At 32.3% G+C, this 16,243-nt stretch overlaps 1 protein-coding gene across 1 annotated transcript; it reads left to right on the top strand.

Annotated features, from left to right (window-relative positions):
* The first annotated feature begins 819 nt into the window (after positions 1 to 819).
* LOC129292007 (nucleoside hydrolase 3-like) lies at positions 820 to 5,997 on the top strand. Its single transcript, XM_054929501.1, is given in 14 exon segments — positions 820 to 1,011; positions 1,344 to 1,496; positions 1,498 to 1,524; positions 1,739 to 1,849; positions 2,025 to 2,337; positions 2,340 to 2,359; positions 2,495 to 2,573; positions 2,576 to 2,670; positions 2,768 to 3,058; positions 3,152 to 3,274; positions 3,369 to 3,820; positions 4,195 to 4,396; positions 4,489 to 4,797; positions 5,533 to 5,997. Coding segments are annotated over 14 exon segments (2,661 nt in total). The 3' UTR covers positions 5,827 to 5,997.
* Positions 5,998 to 16,243: the final 10,246 nt, after the last annotated feature.

Raw genomic sequence — 16,243 nt, 5'->3', positions numbered from 1 at the left:
CCACACTCAGGGACACTATTGACTTATGGCCCCTCGGCATTCAATTAGTTTATTTTTATCACTATCTTTTGTAATACGTTCCATTATCACCCTTTCTGGTCGAAGTAACAAAATAACGTCTTGATTTCCGTACACACAAGCACACGGATTCTCCATAATAAGTACAGTACAAAGATAATTGAAATATTATAAATTAAAGGAAAATGTAGAAAAGGATAAATAAAAGGGTGAGAAGTCTGGGAAGAAGTGTCAAGGCTTATGGCAAACTCCGAGACGTTCAAAAATCCGCATCAATAAATTTTTAAACTCAATTGCAAAATTTACAATGTGTCTAGTTTGTTTGGTGCATGGTACCAAGTAGGTATCTCAGTCTTGGATGGTGATGGGCAATTATCCCTATAAATTATATATATCATTGTCCTGTGTGTTTGTGGGAACAAGCGAACAAGTACGTAAGCTTCATTCAGCTTTGGATTTAGAGTACTAAGCCAAAGAGTTATTCAACAATGGAATAAAATATCTCTGACTTTTAAAAGCTATCCACTACTCACCCTTTCTTCTCTTCATTCTTCAACCATCTCTCTCTCTCTTCCCTTTCTCACTCTATAAGCTTTCGTTACACACTCACACAGACAAAAGAGCCAATGAACATGTAAACTCTCTGTCTGTTTCTCTGTTTTAACGCTTCTTCTAACGGGTCCTCTTGTGTCTTTTAATGGAACGAGACTGATAAAACTCTCTTGCTTTAGCAAACTTGGTCCTTTTCAACTTGTTTGGGGATAAAAGAGATTTCTGGGTTCATTTCTGAGCTTCAGAAGAATGTTGTTAACAGAGAGAGACAGGTTTTGGTTGGTTCTGGTATTGGTTCTTGGAGCTATGGTTGGGGACGCTCCGTGCAGTGTGGAGAAAAATAGGCCACGTCGGATTCTTCTCGATACAGATGTTGATACTGATGATTTCTTTGGTCTGCTCTACCTTCTCAAGCTCAACAGATCAGAGTTTGAATTGGAGGTAAATCAGTTGCATCGTCTTCAGAACTGGGTATTTCAAATGAAAATTGTAATCATCCTCTGTTATTCACTTTCTCTGTTCAGCTAATCAAACAACACAACTCGCGCAGTAAAAAGAAACAAGTCACTTTTTCTTTTTTTAATATATATATATATATATATATATAAAATAAAGGTATATAATATAAAAAGTTGTGAACGGTACTTGGTCCTCCTTTCAACTTCATTTTCTGTAGTTGATTGACATTCTACATGGTTGCTTTGACCATATTACAGCAAGATTATGAGCCAACTTGCAGAATAACTGTTATCAACTTTGAGCTGTATGTGCAGGGTATCACAATCAGTACAAATGGCTGGACTAATGCTGGGCACGCAGTGAATCAAGTATATGACTTACTTTACATGATGAATCGTGATGATGTGACGGTTGGAGTGGGAGGTGAAGGTGGAATACTTGAAAATGGAACCGTTTTACCAAATGTGTGGTGGTTATCTTCCTCTCATAGAACAAGTATGTTCTTTACAGAGACTCCCCCCCCTTCCTCTATAGCTATCTATTATGTTCTCTGCTTCTTTACAGTCAAGTATTATTGTGTTTGTCACATTCCTCTGGGTTGCAATAAGCCATGTGAAGAATTGAAGAAATTGTAATTGAATGAACAATAGTCTGCTCTAAGATGGGACTTGTTCTCTGAGTAACATATGACTTCTCGTAATTGAATCAGGGGATTAATACAGTAGGAGGGTGCAGATACAGGCAAGCAATTCCATTAGGACTAGGAGGGAGATTAGACATTGATTCAAACTATGGCCTCAGAAAAGCTTTCCTTCCACAGGTATAAACATTACAAACCTTACAAAATTTGATATCCATGTCAGTAGTGCACAGCGTCAGACCCTTCAGAGAAAATACACAAGGCTTTGGTGTTTTAGGCTAATTTATGTGTTTGATGTTATGCAATGTTTAAACACTAACACCCCTTTGGATTACTGATTCTGTGATGAAATTAGGGCGGAAGGAAGTATGAACCTTTAAGACAACCAAGTGCACAGCAAGTGATGATTGAGAAAATATCTCAAGGTCCCATAACTGTGTTTCTAATTGGAGCTCAGACAAATTTTGCCATCTTCCTCATGAATAATCCACACCTGAAGAAGAATGTGGAGCATATATACATAATGGGTGGTGGTGTGGGTGCAAGAAACCCTAGTGGTTGTTGCCCAAAAAATGCCTCCTCTTCTTGTCTTCCCACGCAGTGTGGTGATACTGGCAATTTGTTCACTGATTATAACTCAAACCCTTATGCAGAATTCAATATGTTTGGAGACCCTTTGCTGCTTACCAGGTCAGTCCTTAAAATGGTTCATTCCAGCTATAAAAGATTTGTATTACTAAATATGTAAACGTGTTGTTTTCTTCAGATAACAAGTTTTTGCATTACTGAAAGAATGCATGAAAATGGCCTTCTCATTATGTTCAGGTTCTTCATTCTGGCATTCCCATCACTCTTGTTCCTCTTGATGCAACAAACACAATTCCCATTAGCAAACAATTCTTTGAGGCTTTGAGCAAAGTCAAGACACATATGAGGCTCAGTACTGTTTCCAGTCATTGAAAATGGCACGTGATACCTGGTTTAATGATCTGTTCTACACGGTAATTACTCATTGAACTTTGCATGCCTGTGATTTTTCTTAGAGTCCAGAAATATGTCTTTGTTGCAATCCTTCTTGACAATGGCTAAAATTGGCAGAGTTATTTTATGTGGGATTCTTTCACATCTGGGGTTGCAGTATCAATAATGAGAAATTCCCACAAGTATAACCGCAAAGGAGAAAACGAATTTGCAGAAATGAAGTATTTGAACATCACTATGATTACATCAAACGAACCATATGGGATATCTGACGGCTCCAATCCATTCTTTGATGGCCGCCAAGTTCCCAAGTTCAACTTAAAGAAAGGTGGAGTTCATAGTGGTCATGTTCAACGAGGACTTAGAGATCCATTTTGCTTTGTCAAAAATGGCAAAGGGAGATGTAAGGTAGTTCACCAACATCTTAGAGGCTTATTAAATCCTAAACTTCTCATATTCTGATGTTAATATGTTGTTTTTCTTTCCGACATGATTGTTTAGGATGGTTACACGGCAGAAGTAAATGGTTCAGACTCAGTAAGAGTGCTTGTTGCCACAAAAGCAAAACCTAACCAGGATGCTAGAAGCCCTCTTGACAGAGAATTTTTCGTAAGCTTCTTGAATGTAAGGGCCTAAAAGCAGAAAAATACACAAACATTTGTGTCACACATGTTGTCTGATATGATTGGAACTATTAAATGATGTGCATATTTGTCAGGTTCTAAATAGGCCACAACAAGCTGGGAGATTCAACTTCAGCACTCGGTTTCCTTATTACAGAGAAGTAACTTACAAGCCAGATTTTCAAAAAGAAAAACTAGGGAACCATCTTGTGTTTGACATGGACATGAGTGCAGGAGACTTTCTTACACTGTTTTACCTCCTGAAAGTACCTGTCCAAGTGATGAACCTTGCTGCAATAATTGTGAGTCCAACTGGATGGGCAAATGCAGCAACAATAGATGTAGTGTATGACTTATTGCATATGATGGGTCGCGATGATATTCCTGTTGGCCTTGGAGAGATGTTTGCAACAAATGAATCGGATCCAATCTTATCAGCTGTTGGTGACTGCAAATACGTTAAAGCAATCCCTCATGGCAGTGGTGGCTTTTTGGATTCTGACACTCTCTATGGTCTTGCTCGCCTTCTTCCTCGTAGCCCTAGAAGGTTCCCTTTGCCAAATTTTTTTTTTTTATAAGTGCGCTTGAGGATTATCTATTTTTTCAAAATAACTTAAATCACTTGACTAGAAATATATAAACTTTACAGATTCCTACTCTACTATCTAATTACTTGACATGAGACTTTTTTCCTCTAATTGAATCCTCTCCATTCATAAATTCAGAAAGAGTATGGGTAACGCAAGAGGTATAACTGTGAATGAGATTCACATCTCATGATTACCCCCATACACACTTTTTCTTTATGTCTCTCTGAATTCACCTTTTATATCCAGACTAGCCCTCTCACTTGTTTTCAGGATTCAATTGATGATGAAATGAACCTGACCTGTTATGTTTCGTTCATATCACATTGTGCAGGTACACAGCAGAGAACTCAGTGAAGTATGGAGCTCCTAGGAACACAGATCACCCTGAACTCAGACAACCACTAGCTATGGAAGTTTGGGAGACTGTACTGCAAACAATTGAATCAGGTTCTAAGGTTACTGTGTTAGCTAATGGACCCTTGACTAATCTGGCCAAGGTTGTATCAGATAAAAACACGAGCTCTAGAATTCAGGTAAGTTCCTATGCGTGCGCAAATTGAGATATTTGAATGCTTCGAGACACATTGAGGTTAACAAGAATGGTTAATGTTGCGTACCTTTTCAGGAGATCTATGTAGTAGGGGGACACATAAGGATGAATGGAAGTGAGAAAGGAAATGTGTTTACATTTCCATCAAACCAATATGCAGAAATGAACATGTTTCTTGATCCTTTAGCAGCAAAGACAGTGTTTGAATCTTCATGTAGCATCATCCTCATTCCACTGTCTGTGCAACGCCGAACAACTTCGTTTTCATCAATTCTACGACAGCTTCATGCCACACGAGAAGAAACACCAGAGTCTGTCTTTGTCAGGCGTTTGATCTCAAGGCTTTATCGCTTGAAGCAAAGCCATCACAGATATCACCATATGGTAACACCTCTCCTCAATACCCTTCTTCTATAATTGTTTCAAAGAGGTCAATCATCTTATATATGCGAATTATCTACCTGTTATGAACCATAAGTGTGTGTTTGACTTCATGTTGGAAACCATTAAAGCAGGGTAGGTCTAGAAACAAATCCATGGGGGCCCGAATGCAATATTATATAATAGTGGGGGCCAAAATTACTTTTAACATTTTTTTTCACAAATAAAAATAAAGTAATTTTTTTTAAAAAATTATAACATTGCTTGCCCCCTATATCCATCCTACATCAAATCCATGGTTTTGTTGGAAACAAATAGTTACCAGCAGGGACACATCTAAAAGAGGCGACGAAGGGTTCTTGCCACCCACACTTATGCTCTTTTGACAAGAATTATGTGCATAAAAGTTTTTAAAATAGATTTTGGCACCCACTCGATGTTTTATTTTCAATTTGCCTCCCCCATTCATTAATTAGCTTGGTTTTGTTGGAAGTAGGTAATTACCTACTTCAACTACTTGCCTCCAACAAAATCATGGTTCGGATAATTCTCATTGTAAAACCAAACATGCTTTATCTCCTAACTTAGAAGCACTATTTCTTCCTAATACTTCAACCAAAACTGTGATTTTGACAATTTTTAACGTGAAACGAAACACGCTTTAAATCTCAAGACTTAGAAGCATTGTTTCTTCTACTTAAGGTGCAAGTATTGATGCTATTGTATTGCAATTTGCAGGAGACATTCTTGGGGGAAATTCTTGGAGCAGTTGTGTTAGCAGACAACTCAAGTAGTCTCGACCCTAAATTTGAGGAAAAGCACATTAAAATCATAGCCAAAGGCACAGAATCAAGTGATGGGGAGACTGTGGTGGATGAAAAACATGGGAAGTTAGTGAAAATATTACAACATGTTAATTCCAACACTTTGAATCATTTATACACACATAGACTTAGTGATAAGAACCAGTACTCAGCCAAAGTTGGAAGCTTTGCAGAACAGAGGAAAAGATGGAGTCATCCTACAGTGTAAATAGAACCACCCAAAGAAACACAATCTTTAAAAATGTTTTAATTTTGTTGTCTTCTTACATTAGAATTAAAGTTTATCTAATTGGAAATATTCTATTTGATAAATTCAAAGGTTATAGTTACTTTTTTTTGTACAAGACTACTTGAAACAAAATTCATAGATTGATGTCAATTTGGGGCCATTTCCTTTTTGGAGAAGAAATGTTGACTTTTAGTGCCTCGTATGATTTATGAGAGGTAATACTAATTTATAATTGATTACTGATATAAAATTTTGGGACAGTCTTGCTTCAAAAATTAATGTCTGAAATGATAGAGCTAAATTCTCTTAATTTTTATGCCAAGCTTTATGCTTTTAACATGGAGGGTCATGTTTTGCATTTTATAATTGGATCATGAACCTTTTTTCTGTTTATCAAATAAAAATATTTTTTATGTAATATCAAAGACATGAAAAAGGTCTTAATTATTGATTAAATCCAGTCAATTTACAGTGATCTATAATGATACTTGAGTAGTTGATGAAAATTTGTCAATTATTTCCTTTTCCATGCTCCCCAAATAAAATCTTGAATATAAGCTAATAATATATTGAAGGGCGAAAATCTATTTTGATCCCTAACATACTGATAAACAATCAATAGTGATGCATCAAGAGTGGCACAAACTACGGGCAAATTAAAATCAGAATTTACTTTAAATATGAGGGACAAAAAAATTTAAAGCAGATACAAAATGAGGTTGAAAGCTTGGGCTTTTGTTTTTGTTTTTTTGGTTGATTGTAGATCTTAAGGAAAGAACAAAGATTTTAGATTATCCTTATCAGGTGAGCTCCTTCTGGATTCAATGACCACTTCAAGTGTTGCTTAGTTGTTTTCGGCCAAAAAACAAGTGTTGCCTGGATCTTGTTTTTAGTCTTAGCGTTTGTCGGCCATAGTGCTTCATCTCTGGGCCTAGTTCTTGTTATGTTGGGTCTCTTGGGATATTCTTTGATGTACTACTTTATGTCTTAAGTTCGAATGTCTTTTTTCGTCCATATGTATCTTAGAATTTTATGGACTAATCGTTTTATTTTAATATTAACTGTTGATTTACATTAAGGGGGGAAAAAAAAGGAAAGAACTAAGATTGTACAGTCATTTTTAATAAAGGGTTATTGGGTAAATTTGTCTTTAAAGTATTTCACTGGATGCAATTAGTATTCTTAACTTTTAATTGATGTAATATTATCTTGTAAGTTTAAAAAATAATACAACGTTACTCCACATCATTGTTTGATCAACATTGAAATTTTGTGCGTTATAGGAAAATTTTGCCCCCATAGTTTGTTTAAAGGAATAATTGATATCTTAAATTTTTAATTGGTACAATTTTTTTGGGTTATAAGTTTTAAATCAAAAGAAAAATTCAACATAACTTGTTATAATCCAAAATTAGAAAAGAGATTTTAGGTTAAATTATAACACTTCAAAGTCAAAATCCAAACTAATCTATGTTGTCCATAGACATATAAGGACAAGCCTATATTTAAGCAAGTGCAGGCCGATGGCTACTTATGAACAAAATAAGGATAGGTTTAGATTTTAAGAGAAAGTTTGTGAAGTACTTGTGATAGAGTTTATTTTATGTCAAAGTAATCTTAAGTAAGATTTTTTTTCAAAATATGATTTAGAAATATGAATCATTTTTAGCAATGACATAGGGTTACTAGATTTTTCTTCTAATTTGTGCAATATCCTCAAACTTTATCATGGTAATTAAAACATGAATAACCATTGAAAAGATTTATTATGGTAGAAAGGATTAACCTTAGTCAAAGAAATGAGAAGAATGGCCAAGTGTGAAAACTTTTATTAAATTGAGATAAAAAAAATCATTTGAAATAAAAACCAAGTCATCAAACCCCTAAAATCATATATAGCACGTTTAAGGAACATGAGAAACAATAGGAGTTGAAAAACAAGTCAACGAAATCAAAAGAGTATTTGTAGATGATAAATTGAGCCTCCAATAAGTAAAAAAGTACTAATGTAAATTTAATCTATACTCAAACATATATCAAAGACTAATTATAATTAATTTATTCTAATCAAAGTCTTAACCTCAAACTCTCATTGTGGTCATTAACCACAACTAAGCTCATTTATAGTTTTGATTAGCTTAGTTAAATTCTCTTTAGTTTAATAATTATTATTAGACTATCCCAAATTACCATTAACTTAGTCATTTTTCAATTTAAAAACAACACACAAAACAATTCAAATTCCAAATTTTGTGCCTTTATTGCTTCATCCAAAACATTCATTTTATGAATTCCAACGTCAACCAACAAACTAAATTAATTAATACTCAATGTGATATCCAATAAACATGCTTGATCCATTAAATTTTAAATAAACCACCATTATATTCATAAATCACAATTATCTCATACAAATTAATTATTTGGACAAATCTAAATCATACAAATTCTCGTTCCTAAATCTTTAGCTCCTTGAAGATCTAAATAGTGAACAAAAATATTTAAAAATTTAAAATCTATCAAATTCTAGATTCTTCTCCATTCAAGAATTCAAAAATCAAATAATAATAAAATATTTAGAACATCCATCATTTCTTTATTTTCTATCTAGATATTTGTCTCTTTTTTTTTTACAATAATATTCATAGATTTATATATCATGTTTTTTTTCCCTAAGACTCTCAAAGTCTTTGAAGACTAAGTTGATTTTATTTACTCTGTTCAAACACAAGATCTTTAATAGTTATTATATAATCATAATTTTTAAATAGAAAATAATTTATATATTTTTTATTTAATCGCCACTTATAATATATAATCCCACTCGAATAAGATTCTTTTAACTCAAATAATTATATGGCAAATTCCATTAAATTCAATCAATGCTAACAAAAAAATTGGTACTTTAAGAATAAAATTAGAATCAATTTATCTTATTCAAGATTTTTTCCAATTTCATATTCTATTTCCTAAAATCACAATCTTTTTTGTTTCCTCACGTCATACAACAAAATTAAGTTACTATAAACCTCAAACTCATTTGTTTCCTCACGTCATACAACAAAATTAAGTATTTATTCACTTAATAAATCATATCTTAAAGTTACTTAAATTCTAATAATAAAAATTGGGATGTAACAATTTAAATATTGATAACCTAATACATTAATTAAAAGTTTGTGAAAATAATTGCTCCTTTAGAAAAAACTTTTGAGGACAAAATTGCTCTTTAACCTTGGCTAGAATTTTCAACTAATTGTCAATATTTGTTGAACATTATTATAGAGTAAAATTACACTATTTTTTAAATTTTTGGGATAACGATGCACCAATCAAAAGTTAAAGATACCAATTGTATCTAGTAAAAAACTTCTAGAGCAAATTTTCCCTTTAATCCTTAAATAAGTGGTTGAAATTGTAGATTAAGGAAAGTATATGGTAGTTTCTCTATAGAGAAAACATTGAATCAAGACTATTTATAAATATTATCCCTTTCTATAAATTTTATATTACATAGAATATAATACAATATGATTCTCAATACATTAAATCTAAAAAATGAACCTTCATGACCATAAATAATTTCGCTTAAAATTTTAATGTTACATACAGATAACTACCATAGAAAATACCTTACTTGATAGTTTTTAACTATTAAATAAAGTAGCACCACATATTACAAGAAACTTTACCTAACGATTAAAAGGTGGGCCTTACTTAATGATTATTTAGCAATAACTGTCAAGTATTTACTTTTAGGCTTGATATTTTGCTAGTTTTGGAAGGTAATACTTGATAGTTATTGTAAACTAACATCAACTATTTGCCACCACTTGATAGTTATTATAAAATAACAATCAAGTATATTTGGTAAAAACTAGTTTTAGGATTGGTTAAAATTTTGGAAATATGCCATTAAAAAATGAGGATTGACTCTCATTTTTCATATAGCCTTCCAATATGTTCATGTAAAGCTCAATTGTGTACATTAATCTTAAATAAGTAGGCTCATACATTTGAGCATCTCTAATCAATTAAACAATTATGTAGATTATAATATTAAAAAATGACAACATAAAATACATATCAAACTTACAAGATGTCAATATAATTTGGGTTTGCAACCTCAGTAATTTATTAGGGTTAACCACTATACTTCAAATGAATTGAGAAACAAACATAGCTTAGTGATTATCCTTTGTACTTTGGGAGTAAAGTTACGTATATAGCTACTAGAATGAAATCCTCCATCAACACATGGTAGTTGTGAAACTATAAGCCTTTCAGTTTTAAATATTTCATTGATACAAGATTATTAATGTTTGAAGAGTAACTCTCGAGAACTTTAACTGCATTAAGGTATTCACAAAATCTAGTTTTCTCTTTCTTAGATAATGTATGAGTTGTCGGAGGGAGAAAGGTACAATTTCCCTTATCTAGCAATGCTAATTCTTTTCTTCTTTTTAAAAAATCATATTCAACCTTGCCTTTATGCCATCTTTTGTTTTCCTTTACACTTGGAGTAAAGTGCTAATAAGACTCTCATAGGCATTTTTTCAATGTGCATAATATGGAGAAAATGCCTAACATCTAATGTGGTCCAATAAGGAAGTCCCAAAAAAAAAAAAATCTCTTCCTCCATTTGCTTGTCTTAAGGTGCCTCACAAAACGTTTACTAAATTCAATATCTAAATATTTTATCTTCTCAAATACTTATTTCCTGTTAATGGCCAAGGTGGCCTACCTTCTTCTAAATGTTCATTGAAGGCTTTTATTAACTGTCAAAATAATGATCCTGATGTAAAGACTTGCGATGCTCAAGATAAACATTCTTCATCCCATGTTGCAGCCTTTATGGAATGTGTGCCCTCTTCGCAAATAGGGAATCTAAGTTGCCCTCATATGTACTTGTGTTAAAATCATCAAGAGATAATGCACAACTTTTACTATGCTTCTGGCTATAACTAATATCATCCCTTGTCTCGCTATATATTGTCCAATGTAATGTTTGCCTTGATATTACTACAATACAAAACATGAGACACATAATATCATTATGATAATCAAGATTAACTAAATTTTGTATATGGGGTTATCATAACTCAAGAGTTAAAAGAATAGTTTAAAAGATTGAAATTACAAGAAAATCCTTTTTAAAATGATGTTTGAGTTTAAATTATAATTTAAAACAAGTAAAGGGAAATAATAGAAGCATGAAAATCAATTAAAATCACAATCAAGCTTCAAAAAGTCATTTTAGACGGCCCCAAAAATGCTCCATCAATTACTTTTGGATGTGTAATGCATCGTAGCACATTGTTGCTGTCATGAATTGTCATGACAGTACCTCCGACCAACTTCTAAAGAATTTTATTTTGTCATCCAATGTCTGATTTGAAGTATTCAAGTGTCTATACGTAGCTCCTTAAGTTACTAGCTATTGGCATTGGTTTCACAACCATACATTTTACCGCTCAAAAGTTGGATACCTAGACACGAAATTGTTCAATTTAAAATCACAACATGGGTGTTCAAACTCACCAACTTATTGTCAATAACCTTACAACCACTTGAATTAACTCAAATAGAGTACAACTAACCTGATTAGCCAATCATTCAATAATAATTATATCCCAAATATAAATTTGCTACTAAAACCCCATTTTCATAATAGTTCAAGGGGAAGGCAATAACCACATACATTAATCCTATTGACTATTCAAACAAACAAACAACACAATAATATCACTTACATTAGTATCTTAACCCCTTACAATAATTTCATCTCATTTACATTATCCTAAGCCAAGATACTCATAATTACACATTTCCCATGTAAGTGACCTCAAAACATGACATTTATCCTTAAGTTGGCATAATCAATGCTAATTTATTACAATTACAAAAAGAAGAAAAAGAGGACTATACAAACTTAAGCTTTTCAAATATTAGAAGCAACTTCCTTCCCTTTACCCCTGTCAAAGCCTTCACCTATAAAATATAACCATAGGATGAGTGGAGGACTTAAACTAAATAATCTAAACAAACTACTCATGAGTAAGAACGGGGTGTGAGTATGTAAAGTGACAATAAAACATGTGATTCAATTATCAAATACTTATACTCATGGTTATACAAATGATAACATGCATAATCAACACACCACTTGATATCTTCCTTATTTGCTTTAACTGAACTTGTGGTTAACCATTTAATAGAACCAAATTCATGTGATTGGACTGACTCAAGCTCAACAATTATAGAAGGCAACCCTAGCCAAAGGTGCCTTTGCATATTATGGATCACAGATTCCCCCTTTTCTTAAATATTAGAGGTATCATATGCCCAATCTATCTCAAATAATACTAGACATCTAAACAAAAATAAGACGATACATCAAGGCCTCCATAGTGCAATATACCATATGAATTTCATACAATATCCTTTAATAACTCTAGGGTGAACTCCTATTCTCTGACAATAACCATGCTTAAATAATCCCACACATAGCCATACACTTGTGATTTATTCTGGAACAATGATTTCCATAATGGATCATACATTTTTACAAGTATATACACATACACATAGGATTTAGCATATATATCTTTCAAAATCATATATAAGCAAACATATAACTACATTCCACTTCACATAAGATTTCTAAGTTCCAATCATTTTATACTAATAATATACTAGTTTAAAATAATAATGGAAGTAATTTTCACAATTCTACACAACCATCTAAATACACAAATAGTAAGTTTAGATCATTCAGTCACCTTAACCCTTTTGTCATTAAAAGGGTTACTGTGGCCAAATATTAGCTCCATAAGTGTCCACTAGCATATCAATGCCCAATCGATAGTTAATCTACAAGATTAATCACTAATCATTAATTATCACTCTAATTAACCCTTTTTTGGCCAAATTTTGATACCCACTATATCCAAAATTTCACTTTAATACCATTAGCACTTCTATGCTCTATTAATTTCATCTAGCACTTGAACATTTAGATAAACACAAATGTCCTCCCGCAGTGTTCCCAAACTCCTAAATTTTACTTATGGTTCATTTAAACCCTTACAAGAAATCTCAAGTCACTATAAAATCCTCAAACCTAGGTTTAAAAGCTTAATGTAACTCCCCAAGATCTTAACTAAATTAATGGGTTTGGTCTAAACCTAAGGAAAATGAAATCAAGCCCCAACCATACCCAAAACCATAAAAATTTCATATAAAGGGAGAAGGAGAGGTATATGCATCTTACCCAATGATGATTCTTAGTCAAAATACTCCCAAGATGAAGCCTTAGCAGACCTCAATGCTTCCTCTGTCATCTCTTTCTCATTTCTCTTCTTTTCTCCTTTTGTCTCATACTCACACAACAATTTGATTAAATTAGATTTTCGTGCATCTGTCATAGCAGATGACATAGAGAGACTCAAACACATTTAGGTCTCCCTCCATGCCATGGTTTGCTTCAACTTCAATCTAGCTCTCTTTCAAGGTTATCTAACAATCCAAAAACCATTTGAGTAATCCAAAAACATTATTAATTTATTAATAACTCAATTTTACTGATTTATTCTTTTAAACACTTATAAATTCAAAAGGGTGAATTCAAACCCAATCAAGTACAAAAAAAATAATTAACACATGTTCTATATATTAAAAAAAATTCAGAAGCATGACGGCTTAAAAATGGTTATTTCTTGGGCGCTAAGCCCTCTTTTTATTCCTGATTTAACTTAATTTATAACCAAATCAAGTATAATAGCAAAATAACAATTAATATCAAGTATACTTAGCAACCACAATACCAAAAACTAATAGAGAAGAAAAATTTCCAAGTATAACCAAATCATGGAAAGAGAAATTTTCAAGTATACTTAACAAAACAACAAGGGTAAATGTGTAAATTTAGTCATGAACTACTTTTTAAAGAGCATATGGTATCCTATATTATAGAGTTATGTCAAATAAATCACCAACTATTAAAAATGGAGTGCCCAACGTTGACCGTTAATTTGCCATTGACAATCATTTATTCAATATTGTGGGCCTTACACGAATTTAACATGTGGCAATTATTCCTTCATCAAACCACATCTCTCTCCTTTCTCTCCCTTATGTTTAGTACAACATTCTTGTCTCTCTCTCTCCCCTCTCCTCACCATCCGTATCTTCTTCTTCTTTGCCACCCTCTATTTTTACACCTAATAAGATTACCTCAAGCTTCCTCTTCTCCATAAGAACTCTATCATCTCCCTAACTCAACTTCTCTCCTCTAACGCCCATCGTCTTTCTGTCCTTAGCATAAATAATCCCTCAAGCTATTGTTTTATGTGCCAAATCCAAAAGGGCCAATAACTTTTCATTCGTCTAACCATTTCTATACCAATAGAAGTAATACAATACACATATGACAAGATTAAATGTAGAGGCATCCAACGAATAAAATAGAGTCCTTAGATATAGAGTACCCCTTAATTTCTCCTTGGAACCACCTTTAGTGCCCACAACAATTTTATCCCACACCCATGAAATGAAGTTACCAACACAATTAGGTGGAGAGAAGAGGACAACAAATGCAAGAAAATAGGATTCTAAAGAAGACTTGTGGCATAGTACATTAGTTAGTTGTGAGAGAAAACAAACCACATAGCTTTAAATATGGAAATTTCTAAAATGGGGTGTTAAAGAATTAAGGGTGTGCAAGAAGGTTCAAGTGAGGTTTTCTAGTTCAGATTCAGGTTCAATGAGAAAGAAAAATCTGGGAAAAATCTACTTACAAAGGCTGACAGTGAGAGTGTGAGTGAGAAAGGAAGAGTCAAAGATTGGATTAAGGTAACGCATGTTGGTGGCAAATTAAAGGTAGGTACTTGGTGCTTGGTTGTTAATAATTGATTATTTTTTTGCACCACTCTACAATATAGGATACCAAATTCTTCTTGAAAAATGATTTGTAATTAAATTTGTACCTTTACTCAAACAACATTATAGATATTCAAATTAGCTTAACAATTAATAGCAAGATGAATTAACAAAAAAATGAAATTAAAACGCATCTAAAAACACAAAAAAATAATATCACATATAACAAGCACTCACGACAATGGCCACCTACCCAACAAAGAGGAAGAGAATGGAGGAGGAAGAGAATAAATTACTCACTTGAATAGAGAAGTACTTAACGATGAGGAGAAGACAACGACCATCCACCCAACCAAGATCATGAAAATTCACAAACTTACTCACTATGACGCGAACTCAAGGAGACAACACAGATGCTATAGGAAGAATGTAAAGAAAACCCATGAAATGTAGCCTTATTTTAGATGCAAAATGGAGACTGGGAAGGTAGATTTGTGTTTTTAGAAGCCATCGCAAATAGAAAAAGGCAAACAATGCATCTGAAGTTGAACAAAACTAATTGTTGGGAACCTAATTTAAAAGCTCATACTTGACAATTATTTTAAATCTTTAAATAACTGCCAAATGCCATATAGTTGACACCTGCTTTAAAATAAATATCAAATATTAGATGCATTACTTTGACAATTATTACTAAACATGTGTCAGTAAATATATTCTCAAAAAATAAATAAAATTGTTACATATTTGATACTTGTTTACAACATCCGTCGAATATAAAAAGTATATATTTAATGATTATTTGATAACAAGGATCAAATGTTTATTTTGCTAACAAAAATAAAATAAAAAATATATTTGACAGTTATGTTGATTGTTGAAATAACGGTCAAATATATGTTTAAATGTTTTACAATTTTCTTTAACAATTGTCAAGTATTCTTTACTTTTTTTACTTTTTTTATTTTAAAATAACTATCATGTATATAGCATTTTATTCAATCTTTTTAAGTAGTTAAGAGGTCCAGGATATTCACATTCACAATAGATGATATCTAACGTAGATCGTACACTTTTTGACCAAAAATTGTAGATTGTATACTTATTATAAAAAGAAAATAATACAATGGCAGGGCGCATGACAAGATTAGATCCTCACATATTATGCGTGAGCGAGAGATAGAGAGAGAGATTTTCAAAATAAATAAAATAGATATCACATATTTTTATTTCCCTTTTTGGTCCCTCTTTATTAACCTTATATGACTTTAAAGAATGTTATATTTGGATTGGTTGTTAGAAAGAAATGAATTTAAAAAATAAAATAAAAAATAGAGTCTTCTTTTGAGTATGATAAGTTGATTGCACATTTATGTTAACATTATCATTTATATGAGAAAACCTAATACCACAAATATTAGAATCATTGCATTCTCTACCAAAAATGGATCTAATGAATGACATAAATCTACTAACTAGATAAGTATATCATGTGATGTGATAACAATTGTTTGAT

Source organism: Prosopis cineraria, unplaced genomic scaffold (assembly GCF_029017545.1).
Source record: "Prosopis cineraria cultivar Desert tree isolate PC_DT_omini unplaced genomic scaffold, ASM2901754v1 PC14, whole genome shotgun sequence".
Taxonomy (NCBI): domain Eukaryota; kingdom Viridiplantae; phylum Streptophyta; class Magnoliopsida; order Fabales; family Fabaceae; genus Prosopis; species Prosopis cineraria.
This window is presented reverse-complemented; position numbering and strand designations above follow the sequence as displayed.